At 36.2% G+C, this 19,280-nt stretch overlaps 1 protein-coding gene across 1 annotated transcript; it reads left to right on the top strand.

Annotated features, from left to right (window-relative positions):
• Positions 1 to 1,055: 1,055 nt before the first annotated feature.
• On the top strand, positions 1,056 to 19,055 carry LOC125257960. The gene is made up of 3 exons (XM_048174700.1): positions 1,056 to 1,167; positions 1,372 to 1,425; positions 15,286 to 19,055. The coding sequence occupies exons 2-3, from the start codon at positions 1,406 to 1,408 to the stop codon at positions 16,871 to 16,873; spliced, it is 1,608 nt and encodes a 535-aa protein (XP_048030657.1). The 5' UTR covers positions 1,056 to 1,167; positions 1,372 to 1,405; the 3' UTR covers positions 16,874 to 19,055.
• The last annotated feature ends 225 nt before the right edge of the window (positions 19,056 to 19,280 follow it).

Genomic DNA, 19,280 nt, shown 5'->3' on the forward strand with positions numbered 1-19,280 from the left:
GACGTGACCATGTTAGCAAGCAAAGGAGCTATCTATCTATCTTAGATACGATCTAAAATATTAATGAAGATAAGTTTTATCATCAGAACGTTCTAAAGGTTTACTGTCAATCTACGGTGTTTTTTAAGATATAGATCCTCCAACACCAGTAGTGTTGGTTGTGCAAATAACAACATGGAAAATCAAATGGGACTTCATACCTTTATAATGAAATAGAGATCGCGAGATGAATCCAATCTGTGGCACTTGGGTAAAATATGAGTGTCCATTGCAAAACAAAAAAACATTTCACATTTCTTCTGAATGATCTGCTCTCTGTCATCGTTCTTCAAGAAAGGATGCAATCTGAGCAGCCTTTATGTTGTAAAACTGTATACGATCGTATCTAACAAACAAATGAGCCTGTGTCCAAAGTATATTTTTTTTTCAAAATAGTGCAGCAGTTTTAGTTATAATATCCAAGCAGTGCTGTCGGATTTTGATATCCTCCCGCCATTGTCATTGCAGTAAATCTCACAACCAAAACTTTCAGTCAATGCCACGATCCAACAACGTGTGTTCTGTGTCTCTTCCCCATGCATGCACATCTACACAGACACACATCAGTCTCGAATATTATGCAGCAAGCCATATTTTATAATTGTATAAAATAATCGAGCACAAATACGGCTGAGATGCCAAATTCAGCGGCAGCTGAGGTAACATGACGGCTCACAGACAGCAGCGCAATCTACCTGTCACTCAAGTGACCACGCCCTTAATTATGCAGAACTTTAAGGCTTAATATAATTTAAACGGATAAGTTATAAAAAAATTCACCCCCCTCAGAGTTGTCATGAAGGGCAAAAATAGCAGTATAGACCAAAACCACAATTTGAACCAACTTGTAAACATGTTTTTTTCTGCTATAAACTTGGCCAATTTAACATGGGACTCTATGAGATTCTGCTCTCTTTTGGAGCCTGTCCCTAGCGGCCAGTCGATGAATCGCAGTTTAAGTTACTTCCGTATTGGCTTCACGAGAGAAAGGGGGAGGTTGCCGCTTGGTGCTTTACTGAAAATCACGTGATCTTCAAAAAACGGGTGTTGGCTCAGTATAAACTGCGGATATTTCTTTTTGCAAGTTCCTTCCTGAAGTGAGTTAGAGAAAGAAAGTCTGTTCATCAGGTAATATTCCAAGTCTTTTATTGCTCTTTATTCTGTGACTCAGTGTAGTAATCATCAATCATTTATCTCAGATTGTCTTATATTGTTGCATATGATTGCTTAAAATGCTTATGAATAAAGAAACAGGGCAGAATGAAAGAAATATATTGTGTATTTATGTATATATTATTGCGTAATTTACTTGTATCAAATTTCATTGTTTAGCAAAAACAGTGTACTCTCTAAGCTGGCATCAGTCATGGCAGATTCTACTGAAAGGTAGGACTACTACACACTTGCATTTTGTCTTTAAATTCTATTTTTATTACACTTTATACTAATGTTCAGTTATAAGTAATTTATAATTTATTAGTTAATGGTGAATTAATAATATACAAGACATGATTATACTTTCATAAATGATTAAGAAGTGATATGCTAACAATTTACATGTGTTGTTGCTAAGTTGGAGAGATTGGTTGGTCTGTTAGTAAAATCTGTTGACTTTATCTTTGTTTAATTATACACCAACAGTGACAGTTCAAAAATGACAAAAAACACTTTTTGTGTTTATGCCTCAAATTTGCATGCCTGTAACTCAAGAAGTCTTAAACATATCTTAATATCCTTTCAGATTCTGGATCTTAACAAACTTTCCTTTTAGTATCTTCATTTTAAAGGCCCTCGATGGTTCAATCATAGAGATATGGACATGTTAATGTGGTTCCCTGAGTAAATTGTACACAGTTACATTGGCCATAAACCAAATGTGGGAAAATTGATTCCCATTTTTCTTTTGGAATCTTCATTTTTAGGTCTTATAGTTCAGTAGCATATCCAGATAGCAAGCAATGATTGAAATAATGTTAAGTCAATGTTAATGTGTCAACGTTAACCTCATTGAATAAATATCACATTTGCACCCTCAATTAATGTTGAAAAAATGTTGAAATTTCAACAAAAAAAAAAAAATCAATGGTAATGGCATTGACTGAGTGTTTGCACTCTCAGAAAATGAAACACAACTACAACTGACTTAAAGCCACAGCCTGAAATCAACTGAAGATAAAATAAGACAATTGAGAGATTGAGGGATTCTCAAGATCTCAGCAGAAGTTCTTTTTGAGAATTAACAGAGGTTTAGATGTTGTTTCATTGAAAATGTTTGGTCACCATTTTGGTGATCAGTGTTTCATTTAGTTGGTCAGTTTAACTCTGGGCTTTTTGTGAGTTTATGCTCTTTGTAATAGTGTTTACTAGAAAACCAGAAACAAAATTATCAAGTGATATAGTTTTTTGCTTCACATAACATTACTAATCTTGTTCTTGACCAAAAGTGGTTTTATATTTGTTATATTTGTTATTCAAATATTATATTCTCCAATAAAACCTTCTTACCACAGATCATATTTGCTTTTTTTTAATACATTGTGGAATTTTTTATTTTTGTTCTTGACACACACAGACATCTAGCCTGGATGCCAGCCGAACTTAGCCCCGCCCACAACATTTTGAGGTCGGGGAGTTCGGTCTGGACTTGATCCGTAGAGGAGTAATTATGCCCGAACAGAAACTGTTCGGACCAATCACATTGTCAGGGCGATGATTGACAGATTATCACCAGAAACATAATCAGCCACATCATCAAAGAGCGCTTGGGGAGTTTGATTGACAAGCGATCTAACCAATCAGAACGCCGCATCCACTATTTTGTCCGACAAAGCAGTCAGGAGTTAGAAGATTAACATCGGTGGAGTTAAACTTGAAAAATTTTGCATATTGACGTCTTTCCGCGTTTGAAACAACATTCATTCTCATGTTCATTCATGTTTATTTGATGCTATAAATGGACTCGTAGGAAGAGATGATCGGTTCACGAGCCTCTTGAGCTGAGGCGCTACAGCAATCTGTCACGATCATGGTCACAACACATTAAAGAGCCACAAAACGGTTTTTATTAACTACACAGTTTGAAAGCTGGGGCTCTGTTTAATATCATAAGTAACCTGTCCTGTCTTGTCTGTCGACGTGTTGTCAGTTTCCTCTTTGCTCCGCGATGTATTTTCCACTCTGTGTGGCGTGACAGCGCCACGGCTTGTCGGACAAAGCAACAGTAACTAAGGGGGGCGAGTCTTGCGAAAGGTCAATTAGTTTACAACAATGATGGCTGTTGTTGAAGAACTGAGATGTGTAGATTCCGCCATCGCGTCCGTTATAGAAGATATCGACAGCGCATTAAAGGTACAATATGTAAAATTTTTGCAGTAAAATATCCAAAAACCACTAGGCTAGTGTTATATATTTTGTCCAGCTGATTACAAACAATATCTCTAATGTTTTCAACTACTTGTAAATCATGAGAAAATTCCCATTCTAAACAGTGCCACGGGGCAGTGCAGTCGCCTGTCAATGACGTCAGTTACCTTTGTTACCGCCTTTACTGACGTAGAAACCACATGACAACAGTGCCGTGGACAAATGCGGAAGTAGTGTCTAGCGTCCAGCAAACCACTAGATTGCTTCAAGCAGTTCCTTATTTACTTCTTGCACGTTTTATGGTGGATTGTGCTACTTATTTATGGAACATAATTACTGTTTACCATCTGCCGCTGGTTCTGTCGACAAGGACAGCTCCCGTAAACTCATGACCGGAAAAGCGGAAGCGGCGCCGGCGACTGTGTCATAATAAAAGTCCCGCTGCTCGTGAGGCGTGTGTTGATCAATCGCTCCAGCTCCCGCAACACACGGTCCTGCTCTGCTTCATACTACAGTAACGTTAATAATCGCATCCACGAACATGAGTTCTTCCAGACTCCAATCCCTATTCTTTTGCACCGTCCGTTGAGATGGAGACCACATGTCCCAAGTTTCCGCTCTAAAACTTGGCGTCATCAAACTACGCCTTTGTTTTGAATAGACTTCTAGCGACCTCTAGCGGAAAAAAATATCACAGATTGTACCTTTAATTTTAAAAGAGGAACAGAGGACCGCGATCAAGGCATTTGTCGATGGGAAAGATGTCTTTGCTGTCCTTCCTACGGGATTCGGCAAAAGTTTGATTTATCAGCTAGCCTCGATGGTCGCTAAGAAGAGTTCTGTTGACAACTATGCGTCGCTCAACGTACGTCACTTACTCTGTAGCTCTGATTGGTTGTAGGTCTATCCAATTGAGGTCTTTCCTGGATCGGTTGAAATACGCCCCCATAATCAAAGCCCAATGGAGCAGTATCAGACTCATATTCGAACTAGAATTGAGTATGACCACGTCAGGCTAACAGACATCAAGAACCAGCACATGAATCTCAACAATGGTGACATCATTCAATGCTGCAATGCATGCTGGGAGCCACCATAGTATACAACTCATGACTCCCAGCATCCATTGTGGCATGAAGGATGTCACCATTGTTGAGATTCATGTGCTGATTTTTGACGTCTGTGGATGCAATTATTTTTGGCCTTAAAATGTGATCACTGCTTGATCAGATCTTTACCCAATAAGAACAAAGAATGTTAATATTTGTTCACGTCAAGTGACTGCTGTATCTGGATAACTGCTTGGATTCGTGTTTCCCACACAATTTTTAAATTGAGCGCTTTTGAAATGTAGACACTTCAAATGTCTTCATAGTGTAGAAAAACTTTCCCTTTAGCCTTTATTAATGCAGTACACACAGCATGGCTTTTTTGTGATTTATTCCACAAAAGTATACAATCGATCACAAATAAAGAACTTAAAGGGGTGGTTCATTGCGATTTCACTTTTTTTTTTACTTTAGTTAGTGTGTAATGGTGCTGCTTGAGCACAAACTGTATCTTAATGCCTACAAAGACGACCGGTTTGGACTACAACAAGCTTCTTCCCGGGTTGGTGACATCATAAACCCTGCAAAACATGCCTCCGGGAACATGCAACAAAGTGGGCGAGGCCATGTGCGGAAGAGTTGTGTACACCAGACACGAGCGGCGAGTCAAAAGATAAAATAACCCATTATAATCTGTGATATATTCTACACTGGATGCGGCGCTGAAGACAGCTTCCAGAATCTACACGAGTTTAAAGCTAGATTTGCACAAAGGCTTTTACTGAAAGATGAAGCAGTTCCTACTTTAAAAGCAGAAGCTGCTGTTTATCGCCCCCAAACTGTTGTATTGTTTGTCAGTGATGGGAATAACAGCGTTACTTTTTTCAGTAATGAGAATTCAAACAAATTACCGTTTCTTCTGTTACAATGCCATTACCATTACTGACAGGTGGGTAGTCACCTCTGCGCAAATTTTTTTTAAAAGTTGTCTTTATCACAAAAAAAAAAAAAAAATATTTCAGGCACACACAGACATCAAGAATCAGCCTGTGAATCTCAACAACGGTGACAAGCAACATATTCTGATCAACAGATCAACTCTGAACATTAGAAAACAAGCTACTAAAAAGTCACAGAAAAAAAGCAAATTTTAAATAGTGAGAATAAAGAACATTACTAAGACAATGCAGCAATGCATGATGGGAAGCATGGATGAATTTTGATTGGTGGCTCCCAGAATGCACTACATGCTTTATTATTCTCACCATTGTTGAGATTCACAGGCTGATTCTTGATGTCTGTGTGTGCCTGAAATACTTTGTTATTTTTTTTTGTGATAAAGACAACTTTTAAAAAAAAAAAATTGCTTTGTAAAAGTTGCTCTTCTGTTGTAGAATCACAGTGTTGCTGTAATCAATAATGTACATCTAACTCAGAGATTGGGCTCTAAATGAGTTCAGTGATTCAGATCAAATAATGATTACATGAAAACATAACCAACACCTGATCATCTTTTAACTTTGCTTTGATTGGTTTTAATGCAGTTAAAACTGCCCAAACTAAATCTATTATTAGAAAGTCAAGGGTCAAGAGCTCAACTAAAACAAACCCTGACCTCGATGATGGTCACTTAAAAATTGTGATTTTCTCCTTTGGTGATTCTGCTTGTTATCATCAGGTGTCTTCAATAATGCTCAATCATCACTCAATTAATCACTTATTTATCTCATTAATGCTTCAGTGGGTGGAATAAAAATATGGCAGGACTTTTACTCTTTGACCCCTGGATTACCCACCTCTGATCATATGCATGCCAAAACTCATTTTAGCTTATATATTCTATGAGATTACACATGTGTACTACTGATATGCATTCTCATGTGATCGTGTTGCCATAGGACCTGCAACGTTTTTTCTCTGGTGTGTGCTGTGGTTAGTCATACACAAATATAATTTTAAACTGATAATGTACGATGCTCTGTGTGTGTGTCAGAGCATTCGAGCTGAGCATGAGCTCAAACCAGAATACCCTTTGTTGCATGCTGGATCGAAAATATGTGAAATAAGTTTTTTCTAGTCGACTAGTAGTTATTCATTTAAGCCATTAGTTGACTAATCACATTTATATTAATTTAATTTCTTAAATACTGGAAAGAATAAACCATAATAATGAGTGTTTACGTAATATAGGCTTATATAGCTTCATAAAGCGCACTCAAAGCTTGCCATAAAGAACCGGCAAAAGTAATGATTATGAATGTGACCAAAACAGCAAGGAGACATTTTAATTGTTTATTAATAAAGTAATGTTTTCTGAATCAGTGTCGACTGCAAAGATGACGCTGACATTGCCGACTCTCATCATCTCCACATGTGGACGCGCCTACACTGTAAAAAAAAAAAAAAAAACGAAAAATAAATGTCTTATTAAATGTCTTAAAATAACAGTTATTTTACGGTATTTTTCTGGCGCCCCTGCTGCCAGAAAATTACCGTTTTTTACGGGATTTTTTTTAATTTAATGATTAAAATACAGTTTATAACCATAATTTTCCATAAAATCTTTTGTATTTTCTTTAGCTTCTTAATGTTTAATGAAGGACATTTACTTAAAACAATAAAAACAATAAAATTCCCTATAAATAAGGTTAAATGCTGCTATATACAAATAGCCGGTCTTAACTGCAAAAGAATGTTTGTTATTAGTTTATTTTATAAAAAGCCAAAAACAGTTTTAAAACTAGTAATGGTTTCAATTACAGCAGTATACTTAATATACAGATACAACAATTTGTTACCAAAGTAAAAAAGGTACAGTGGAATAATAATTAAACAGTCTGCCTTCAAAACCTGACCACTGGTCGACAGATGAATTACAAGGAGTCATAAAAAAAACACAAAAAAAAAAAAACAATTAAAGCAGGAAATAGTGAGTGTTCTTAACCTCTTAACTGTCACAATCCCGTTGGCAGGACGCCTCTCAGCCAGCACACCCATGTAGAGGCCACATGGTTTAGCCCAGATGAAATGAACATTGTTCAGAGTGAACACTACAGGCTGTTAAATGTAACACTGAATCAGTGTTGGAGTTAATGAGATAATTAATTAATTAAGTGTTGAGAATTATTGAAGATAGTTGCTGTTAACAAGTAGAATGAATGAAGAAAAGAGAAACAAGAACAGAAAAAAATCGAAACACTAGAACTACAACCTCAGCCTTAGATAAAAGAAGACATTAAATCTCTCAAGATCTCAGCAGAGGAGAATATACAGAAGCTGTTATTGAGAATTAAGAGAGAGAGTTTTTGTTGTTGATTTTTTATTGAAATTTGTTTGGGTTTTTTGTGTTACCATCATGGTGATCAGTGTTTACTTTAGTTTGGTAGGTTGACTTGTCTCTGTAACGTTAGAGTTTCTTTAGCTGCTGTAACTGAGCTTGTTATAGCAAGAAAAGCAAGAGAAAACACAATCTGATGCTGTGGTTGTTTCATGATGTGAATACAATCATTATGTAGTGGCTTAATTCACTGATCTTATGACTGAGTTTAATATGAAAAATATCTTATTAACTTTGTTTTATTGTGATTCATTTAAAGACATAGCACAGATTTAATTAAAAAATTTGACTGAGTTTTAAAACAGATTGTACACTAAGCACTTTCAACTACAGTGAGCTTTAAGGCCTTTGCACACTGAGTCTGAAAGTTTCGCATGCGTTTTTTCGTATTCGCAATCCTAAAAATTCGTCACGCACAGAGACCTTGCACACTGAGTCCGATGCGTATTAATGAATGCGTTGCGAAAAAAATCGCAAAACAAATCGCAAAACAATACAAAATGAAGTCTTCAAGCAGTGAGCATGATTAGTTGTCTCCGCTCTTCTTAAAAAGAGAAAAAGAAAGAGGAAATATTGGGTCCCTTCAATCCCGAGATTGCATAGAGAGAAAGGAGAATTCACCGCATCAAGGAGCTGCAGGATTATCCGGGCCTTTCAAAGATTACTTCAGGATGTCAGTGGCTCTGTTTGATGCTTTACTACTGGCACAATCTGTCTTTATATTCGGTCTCTTTGTATTCCTCACGTTGTTTGTCATTCAGTGCTGCTGTTTTGTGCTGTAGAAGACGTGGATCAACTTGTCAGATGGCATTCTGGATTTTTGTGTTCGCGTACGGTGGCTCTGAATTGTCAAAACGTCTCTCAAAACGCGTGCCACGGATGCAAAAAATGCAGAAAATCAAACCTGATCCGTTTTTTTTTTTTTTGATGGACAAAAGTTTCGGAGGCAGTGTGCAAACGCGATTGACGTGCGAAAGTTTCGCATGTGAATTTTCGGACTGGGGTCCCATGCATGATTTTTGTATGAGGCACCCAGAATGCATTGCAGCATGAAGCATGTCACCATTGTTGAGATTCATATGCTGATTCTTGATGTCTGTGTGTGAGGAAGTTTTGCTGGAGTTTTCAAATGTTTAGTATGTGTTTTTAAAACTCATTCAGCTCTCCTGATTAAAAGCGTTTTATCATTGTATTTCTAGAAAAGATCCAACACAAACTTAACATTTTATTCATATAAAACTCTAGTCATTAGATCAGTGAGTTAAGCCACTACATATTCTTATCATAAAGCAGCTAACAGTAACTGATCATATTTTCTCTTATCATTATTACCATAACAAACAGTTACAACAACCACAGAAACACTAAAACTGTCAAGAGTCAAACTGCCTAACTGAAGTAAGCACTGACCTCGATCACAGTGACATCAAACCAAACTTATTTTCAAAAATTCATCAACATCTAAACCTCTGGTAATTCTCAATAACAACTTTTGTAGATGTATGTCAGAAATAAAGTCAGTCAGTAATAAGTGAAGCTGGTAATGCTGTTTGTGGAGATGTTTAATCAGATCTTCAGAGATTTAATGTCTTTTATCTTCAGTTGATTTCATCGAAGGCTGTGGCTGAAGTCTTTCTGTTTCTCTGTCCTTCAGTGATTCTGCTCATTATCACCTAATTATCTCATTAACTCCAGCATGTTTCTGTGTTACATTTAACAGCCTGTAGTGTGCACTCTGAGCAGTGTTCAGTTCATCTGGGCAAACCCATGTGGGGCCTACATGGAAACCGTGGACAAAAATGTCTGGGCCTCAGTTAGGCAGCCCAGGTGACACCCATCTGGGCCCCACCATGCTGTGCTGGCTGGGTAGCTACATGATAATAACTGTCCCAGCCAGCAGAGCCATGTTGGGCCCAAATGGGTTTGACCTGGGCTATCTAACTGGGACCCAGCCAGTTTTGCACCCAGTTTCCATGTAGGCCCCACATGGATTTGCCCAGATGAAATGAACACTGCTCAGTGTGCACACTACAGGCTGTTAAATGAAACACAGAAACATGCTGGAGTTAATGAGATAATTAGGTGATAACGAGCAGAATCACTGAAGGACAGAGAAACAACAAGAACTACAACTTCAGCCACAGCCTTCGATGAAATCAACTGAAGATAAAAGACATTAAATCTCTGAAGATCTGATTAAACATCTCCACAAACAACATTACCAGCTTCACTTATTACTAACCAGACTGACTTTATTTCTGACATTCATCTACAAAAGTTGTTATTGAGAATTACCAGAGGTTTAGATGTTGATGATTTGTTGAAAATAAGTTTGGTTTGATGTCACTGTGATCGAGGTCAGCGCTTACTTCAGTTAGGCAGTTTGACTCTTAACTATAAATTTTATTTTTTTCTCTGGCTGTTTGTTATGGCAAGAAAAACAAGAGACAATGTGGTCGGCTGCTAAAAATATAGTCATCATTTAGTGGCTTAATTCATTGATCTAATGACTGAGCTTTTTATGAGCAAAAGGTGTTCAAATTTGTGCTGGATCTCCTCTAGAATTACAACACTAAAAATGTTTTAATCAGAAAATTTGAAAAACACATTGTTCACTAAACACTTCAAACCTCCTACAAGATTCACTTACACAGACATCAAGAATCAGCGTATGATTCTCAACAATGGTGACATGCTTCAATGGTGCAATGCATTCTGGGAGCCATGGATGAGTTTTGTATGAGGCACCCAGAATGCATTGCACCATTGAAGCATGTCACCATTGTTGAGATTCATATGCTGATTCTTGATGTCTGTGTGTGAGTAAAACTCACAGGAGCCTAAAATATGTAAATAGTGTGATATAAATTGTTTGATGTTCTGATTAATTTCTATTATTCTCTTGCTGTAGAATCATAACAATAAAACAGAATTAATAACATACTACCTGTATAAACCTCCCACATAATATCAATGAGTTAAGCCAATATATGATGATTATATTCTTATCATCAATCAGCTTACAGCATCTGATTATATTTTCTCTTGCTGTTCTCAACATAACAAACAGACACAGCTGTTAAGAGAAAAACTAATGTTAAAAAGTCAAGAGCCTGACTAAAGCACACACTGATCGCCACAATGGTAACATCAAATCAAACTATTACTTTCAAATAAGTAATCAACATCTAAGCCTCTTCTTAATTCTTAATACGAACTTCTGTAGATGACTGACAGAAATAAAGTCAGTCTGGTTAGTAATAAGTGAAGCTAATGTTGTTTGTGGAGTTGTTTAATCAGATCTTGAGAGATGTAATGTATTTTATCTTCAGTTGATTTCATCCAAGGCTGTGGCTGGAAGTAGTTCTTGTGTTTCTCTTTCCTTCAGTGATTCTGCTTGTTAACAGCAGGTGTTCTTCACTAATACAAAATCATTATTCAATCACTTAATTATCTCATTACCTCCAACACTGATTTAGTGTTACATTAAACAGCCTGTAGTGTGCACACTAAGCAGTGTTCATTTCATCTGGGCAAATTCATGTGGGGCCTACATGGAAACTGGGTGCAAAACTGGCTGGGTCCCAGTTAGATAGCCCAGGTCAAACCCATTTGGGCCCCACATGGCTCTGCTGGCTGGGGTAACAGCATACATAAACCAACTAAAGTACCATATCCAGACACAATGTTTTAAACTAACCATTCGGAGATGTCCTACTGTAGCCACTGAGTTTCAACTTCTTCATCCGTATCAGATTCTGGGTCAAACTGAAAGCTTGAACGACTGCGTGTCTACGAGCCATTGTGATACATCCACTGTCAACATTAGCGCATGGTACAGTGGCCACAAGCTGGTTAAGACCACACAAACCCTCCACCTTGCCCCGCCTCTCTCCTCCTCATTAGCATTTAAAGCTACAGACCCAGAAATGGCACGTCCTGAGGAAAGCTCATTGTGGGACTGGCTTGTAGAGGCTGAAATTCTGCACCAAGGCTGAATTTCGGGAAAGAGACTTCAGATACAGTACTAGGGACCACTTAGGCCTATATAAAAGCATCCAAAAAGTAGCATGTTATAAGACCTTTAAAACAGGCCTTCCATCATTTTTGGCAATAGCCTACAGATTAGTGCAAGACTACAAATAGTCTACTTTTATTTGTGTACGCTCACAATAACAACAAAACCTTGTACTTTTGTAAAATAAAATAAATTTAAAAAACAGGGTGTGCTTTCAGTTGTCTCTCTGCGAGAATCTTTCTGAAACGTCTCAAAAAGTAACTTAAACTCAGCGAATAATTGTACAGAAAGAAACATCTCCATTCGATAAGAAATTCATAGGTCTGTGTTAAATAACAGGCGATCTATCCACTGGAATGTGTTGTTTTTGAAATCATGGCCAGAGCTCGTTGCGGTTGTTATCAGTTCTCTTGCACACGTGCAGTTTTCACACAGACAATCGAGCGTTTTGTTCTGGTAAAAGCACAAAACAAAATGCACACAATTCACCACATGATTCACTGTTAAATCAGTTTTTGTAAGCTGTGGGGAAGACAGAATTAGGTGCACAAAAAATTTTAACACATGACATCACTGCTTGTGGGAGGGGCCCCATCTCATTCTTTGCGTGGGGGCCTCAAAGACATGCGGTACCCCACTGTGTATCCCTATATATTGCGCATCTTATGATGCATCTTACTCATGCTGTTCACTTAATCAAATAGATGAATTAAAAACATAACATAGGACTATTTAAACATAAATATGAAACTATGTTTTCTTTAATGGCTACTAACACATATAGTATAGTACAGAGAAATTTCATGTCGTGAGCAAGAGTGGATCATGAGTCACGAGTCAGATCAAGAATCATTTATTTTTAGACTTATATTTAATATTAGGGGCATCCAAGTTATTTGACTTTTTTTTTTTAAGTAATGCAATAGTTACTTTCCCTGGTAATTAGTTACTTTTATAATGATGTAACTCCGTTACTAACTCAGTTACATTTTGTGAGAAGTAACTAGTAACTGTAACTAATTACTTTTTTAAAGTAACGTGCCCAACAATCTTGTTTGTACATGTCTTTTAAACTTATAGTTCTGTTGCTATTTTCGGTTGCATCAAGGACGTAAACAAAGACCAACACGTTTTTGTTTCACTAGCCAGTTAGCGTTAGCTAAATTCTAGTGCATACTTCTCCAACAAATGCCAACAAACACCTACAAACTTCTATGTTCATAGACAAACTGTTCATGCTATAAATTAAACGCTTCCTTTACAAAAATGATACTACTCAGTCATGTATTCAGCTACAGTAAAGCTTTAATCAGGATAAAACTGTATATTGAAAGCTAACAAATATCTAAACAGCAACAAACATCTAACAAACATATCTAAACACTTTGACACAAATACAAAATGAAATACCATTCATAAACATCCTTTAAATGCCGTGATTGCAGTGGTTCAGCTTGATCCTCTTCATCTGGGTCTGATTCGGCTCAATTTGATACAGCAATATAGACGCCATTATTTACATTTCCACCAAAGCCCACGTAACCGATAACAACTAATGGTAAGGGGCGTGGCGTTTCCGGATGCTTCAGCAAATCACAATGGCTCTGGATACACTGGGCCAGCTAACCAATCTGAGCACATTGCGTATTTTGGAGGGAGTGGCTTCATAGAAGCAGGAAGTCAGACAGCGGTGTAGAAACAGAGGTGTAGAATAAAAGTAAAATATATGAAAAATACAGCTTTTTTAAAAAAAAAAAACAAGCATTAAGACATGTTAAACTGTGCCACAAAAACACAATCAGGCCTAGAAAAAAAACACTGAACCACCGCTTTAATCTACCAATTTAAGTTTCAAAAATATTTTGACGCATTTCATGATTGAAAGAAGCGCGCAAACAATACAAATGTAATATGTAACGGCAGAATGCAAACACTTTGTATTAAAGAAATAAAAGAATGCACTTCACATTAAAGAGCATTAATTAGAACTAAACAAGGGTAGGCTATACAACACCAGATAAGAGTAAAGACGATACAAATTAAATAATGTCCTATCACTTAGGCTACTTTACTTTCCGATACAATCTCCAGTCTTAGATCAAATAAATTTTTTAAATGAAAAAATACTCCCAGAGTTGAAAAATAACTGGGTTGATCTTAAACAAGTCACATCATCCAGGTTTAAAGTTAAGTGTGCATCATTGGAAATAAACTGAAACAATAAAAACATATGTGATCGCCTCGTTTAGTTAATGTTGCACAATTAAAATGAAACATGACACACAATCATGTAAGTCTAAATACACTGTTTTAAAGATAGACGTTTATTGTAAAGTTCAAAGAAGTTTAATTTCTTGTCAAAACTGCATCTGTCCATTATTTTCTGACAGCCATGGGGAGAGACTGTGCGGGGATTTAAATGACGTCGCCCTCTGAATGTAGATATGATGGCTGGATCGCGTTTACATTACACTGAGATCCGACCACAATGCGTTCTCTATTACATCCGAATCAGGACACGTTGATCGGATAACATTCCGATCACAAACGCGTTTACACTTGTCTTTTCAATGCGTATGTGAACAACTTCCAGATACAGGTTGCATGTTAATGCCAAATGTAAACTCAGCCATTGTGTGTCAAAATATTTGTTTTCCATAATATATTAGAAAAAAAACAATATCTGTGGCAAGAAAGTGTTATTGAATATAATATTTTAAAAACCAATAACCACTTTTGGTCAGGAGTACTATTAGTAAATGATTTTGTTTTATGAGGCTAAAAACTATATCACTCAGTCACTTTGTTTCTGGTATTCTTTGCAATAAATTATGTGTTTTGGTAAACACTGTTATAAAGAGCACAAACTCACACAAAAAGCCAAGAGTCAAACTGCTCAACTAAAGGAAACACTGACCACCAAAATGGTGACCAAACATTTTCAGTAAAACATCAACATCTAAACCTGTTCTCAAAAATTCTCAAAAATCTTCAAAGATCTTGAGAGATTTATCGTCTTCTTTTATCTTCAGTTGATTTCAGGCTGTGTGGCTTTAAGTCAGTTGTAGTTGTGTTTAATTTTCTGAGAGTGCAATCACCGATTCAATGCCATTACCATTGATTTATTTGTTGAAATTTCAACAGTTGTTTATTTGTTCAAATTAGCATTGATTTAACATTATTTCGATCATTGCTTGCTGTCTGGGTATGGTCTGTTCATACCACTTCATGCATTTTTACTGAACAGATAGCTACTGTTTATTTCATGATTTACTATTTTTTTAAGATAACACATTTTTAAATCATTAGCATCAAATATATTATTGCCTTATGAATGTATAGTTGTTTTGTAAATGATTAATTCATTTACTACAAACTTACAATTGACTTATAACTGAACATCATTATAAAGTGTTACCCTTTTAGACATAATAGACATTTACATGTGGTACTATGTTGTTTCCTGCTTTATATTACAGACAAGATGCAGCCAGCATAGAACATAAGTTGTGCAATATTGAAGAAATTATCCAACAAAGTACTGAAATTGGGAAGGGTACTCCTGCTCGTTATTGTTTGAAATCAAAAACAGAGTCTCCTGATCAATCTAACCTATATAGACAAATAATCTTTGGAGAAAGAGATAACAACAAACCCCATAAAACCATTCTGATGGTTGGAGAAACAGGAACAGGAAAAACAACCCTGATCAATGTGATGATCAACTACATGTTGGGTGTTCAGAGAGAAGACAAGGTTTGGTTTGAGATCACAGATGATCAGTGTGACCGATCTTCAGTTCACAGTCAGACCTCCAGCGTCATTATATATGGCTTATATCTACAAGAGAGTCCAATCCATTTAACAATCATCGACACTCCAGGATATGGAGACACGCAAGATATTCAGAAAGATAAAGAAATCGCAATGAGTTTGCTTAGTTTAAGCAGATGTGATGACTGGGTTCATGAATTACATGCAGTGTGTCTGGTGATTAAAGCAACGGAAAATCGACTCTCTGACAGACAACAATATATATTTGATGCTGTTCAGTCTTTATTTGGAAGAGATATTGCTGAAAACATTGTCCTGCTCTTCACACACTCAACTGGATCTCATCCTAGAAATGCCCTGACGGCTGTTAAAGAGGCTAAAATCAAGTGTGCAGTGAATGATGAGAATCAGCCAGTGTTTTTCCTGTTTGAAAACTGTCAGTCAGAAACTGCTGATGAAGATGATGAAATAATGCAGGAACAATCATGGAGACTCAGTTTTAGAGGAATGACAGGATTGTTTAAGTTTCTTGACACAATAAAACCAAAAACCCTGAAGATGACTCAAGATGTGTTACAACAACGGAAGCAGTTGGAGGCAAATATCAATAACCTACAATCACGTGTTCAAGAAATGGACCTAAAGCAAAAGGAGCTGAAACAAACTCAGGAAGCTCTGGAGCAGAACGCAGAGGATGTCAAGAACAATAAAAACTTTGAGTATGAAGTTGAGGTGTCCTACAAAGAGAAGATTCCCATTGATCCAAATATGTGGGTCTTGACCAAAGAGGCGACATGCTGCAGCGTCTGTAAGGAGAACTGTCATTATCCAGGATGCTGGTGGGTCAGTAATCTCTCGTGGTGCAGCGTGATGAAAAATAATCACTGTACAGTGTGCACAAAAAAATGCCACTACAGCAAACATGTCAAAGAAGCAAAAATATATGTAATAAAGACAAAGAAGGAGAAGAGGACGTATGAAGCTTTAAAGAAGAAATATGATGGTAAGATTAGGGACAGTGTGTCTTTGGTCAAGAAGCTGGAAGAAGAACTGCAAGAATTAGAGAAAGAGAAAATGAAGTTGGTGATTGAAGCTTTTCACTGTGTGGAAACTCTGCAGATGATCGCACTCAACACTGATTCACTGCTTATACTTCTGCATGTTGATTTTCTGATAGAGAAGCTGAAGGAAATTAATGAGCCTGAAAAAGCCAAAATATTAGAAAACATCAAGAAAAGAGCAGGAGGAGAAAAAAAAGGAGCACTGGGATACTTTACAAGATTGCTTAAATAATTACAAATAATATGTCTCAGCTACAAAAACCTGCTGAAAATTATTTTGTTTCTTTCAAAAGCATGTCCTTCATATATATATATATATATATATATATATATATATATATATATATATATATATATATATATATATATATATTGATTGTAAATGCAAGGTTTTATGAATTTCTATCATCACACTTGCTTGTGTTTTGCCTTGGATAACGGCAAGTGCGACATTAACTGATGTAAAATAGTATAGTAAGTGATTACTGTAATTCATTTCCTGGAATTAATAAATTCATCATAACATCACAGCTTTTTTTTTTTTTTTTTTTTAATATCTATTCACTGAACTACTAAACACAAGCCAAAAATCCAATGCTCATAAAAGTACTAAATGATCAGTGTTGAGCATGTTACTTTAAAAAAAGTAATTAGTTACAGTTACTAGTTACTTCTCAAAAATAGTAACTGAGTTAGTAATGGAGTTACATCATTATAAAAGTAACTAATTACCAGGGAACGTAACTATTGCTTTACTTAAAAAAAAAAAAGTCAAATAACTAATATTAAAAAAAGATGCGATAAAGTGACTTTGAAGCCCATTTACAAAATATTTGAGTCATGTTAAGTGTTAACGATCGATTAAATACACAACACAAAGAAACTTTTTACAGTGTTCTCTTCTTCCGTATTGTTTGTTTGCATAGATATATACACTAGAGGCATTTCTCAATGTCAAGGAAGGATCCTCGGAAGCCAGAATTTCGAGGATGCTACGTCATCGACATCCGTCGAAGGACTGTTCCAATGTCGAGGATCCTCGGAATTTTAAACAAGGTGTGAGTCCTTCCTTCGAAAAATATCCCATATACAGGAAAGGATGCATATGTGTAGCCTTCGCGCTCTCAAATCACCCACAATCCTATGCGTGCAGCTTTGCGATCTTGTTAAAAATTTTTTTAAAAAAATGTCGGACGTTAACGGGCAATATGCTTTCAAATGTAAGTATATTTATGTAGCCCAGCTAAGGTTATTTATAATCTCCTAAATGCATATTTCTGAATATGTAAATGTTTCTGATATTCTTGTGTTAAAATGGTATAAATGTCATGGACTCATATAATAGTATATCATTTCACTTGTACGAGTGTTACATTGATTATGGTAAAAGTTTATGTGAGATGTACTGGTTAAAAACGTGGGTTTGACAAGCATGCATGTTCTTTTATTTGTGATTGGTCTTTATTTTATTTAGTCCCGCCTTGTTTGGTCACTGAGATTTCTGATTGGAAGTAGGACAGGTGCGAGAGGAGAGAGATGATGGAGGCAGATCGGAAAGTGATGTCGCATTTTATTTTTCTCCTGATTTAGAGAAAAATAGTAACATAACCGCTAATTAAGTGGTCAAAGCTTATAGTCAGTGAATGTAGGAAGTGTTAAATAACATTTCTTTAATTTGTTTCCTTTGTTTTACTCTGATTAAGAGTTTAATTATCTCATAAACTTCAACATTGTTTCAGTGTTTCTTTTAACATTGTGTAGATTGGACTTATATAAACACAGACCAGTGTTCACTGAGGATTTTACTGTGTATGTTGTACATTTGAGCATCTATCCAAACAGAATTTTGTACCTGTAAATGTTTTTTATTTTATTTTATATACAAACATGAAAAAAGTCTGAAATATATATAGTTTAAATATATATAGTATAATTTTTAAGTAATTATTCTACAAGTATGTGAATTTATGAACGTGTCTAAGGGCAGAACAAGTGTCTCAGTGGAAAACACTGTCTCCTCACAACAAGAAGGTTCCTGCGGTTCGAGTCCCAGCTGATCCAGAAAGTCTTTCCTTCAGATCTGGTTTCTGTCACAATCCAAAGATGTGTGAATTACAGATGCTAAGTTGCCTAAAGGTGTGAACATGTGTTTTACTGTCTATGGATGCATCACTTTTGAAAGACTGAGCAGTATTACTGCCCCCTAGAGGAACATGATGCAGTTGTTTTGACTGAGATTGACATTCAAAATGTAAATAAATTAATTCAAATTTATGCAGTGTTCTTTGTCAACTTCACAGGGTGTGTCCTGGACCTAAAAGAAAATTTCCATGCAGGTTTTTCTCTCATTTGTAAATCAGGGTAAATGCTATTGAATTAAATTCAAATCTGATAATAAATTCATTTAAAATACATACAGTTTTCTATCTCAACTTCAAATGTTGTGTGTTGTTGCTGGCTCCTAGAAGAACATTTTAAGGTTGGTTTCATTCACAGAACTGTAGCACAAGGCGAGCTATTGATATTCAAAGAAAGACATAAGCTCAACTCAACTCAACTTGTATTCTAACTCAACTTTAAATGCTGTGTGTCTGTACTGGTTCCTAGAAGAACATTTTAAGGTTGGTTTCATCCAGGAA

Source organism: Megalobrama amblycephala, linkage group LG22 (genome assembly GCF_018812025.1).
Source record: "Megalobrama amblycephala isolate DHTTF-2021 linkage group LG22, ASM1881202v1, whole genome shotgun sequence".
NCBI lineage: Eukaryota > Metazoa > Chordata > Actinopteri > Cypriniformes > Xenocyprididae > Megalobrama > Megalobrama amblycephala.

Bases quoted from the DNA above. Each gene is read 5' to 3' on its own strand.
- LOC125257960 (XM_048174700.1), top strand. From the start codon at position 1,406: ATGGCAGATTCTACTGAAAG. The intron at 1,426-15,285 runs GTAGGACTACTA...TTTATATTACAG, and splicing joins ATGGCAGATTCTACTGAAAG to ACAAGATGCAGCCAGCATAG.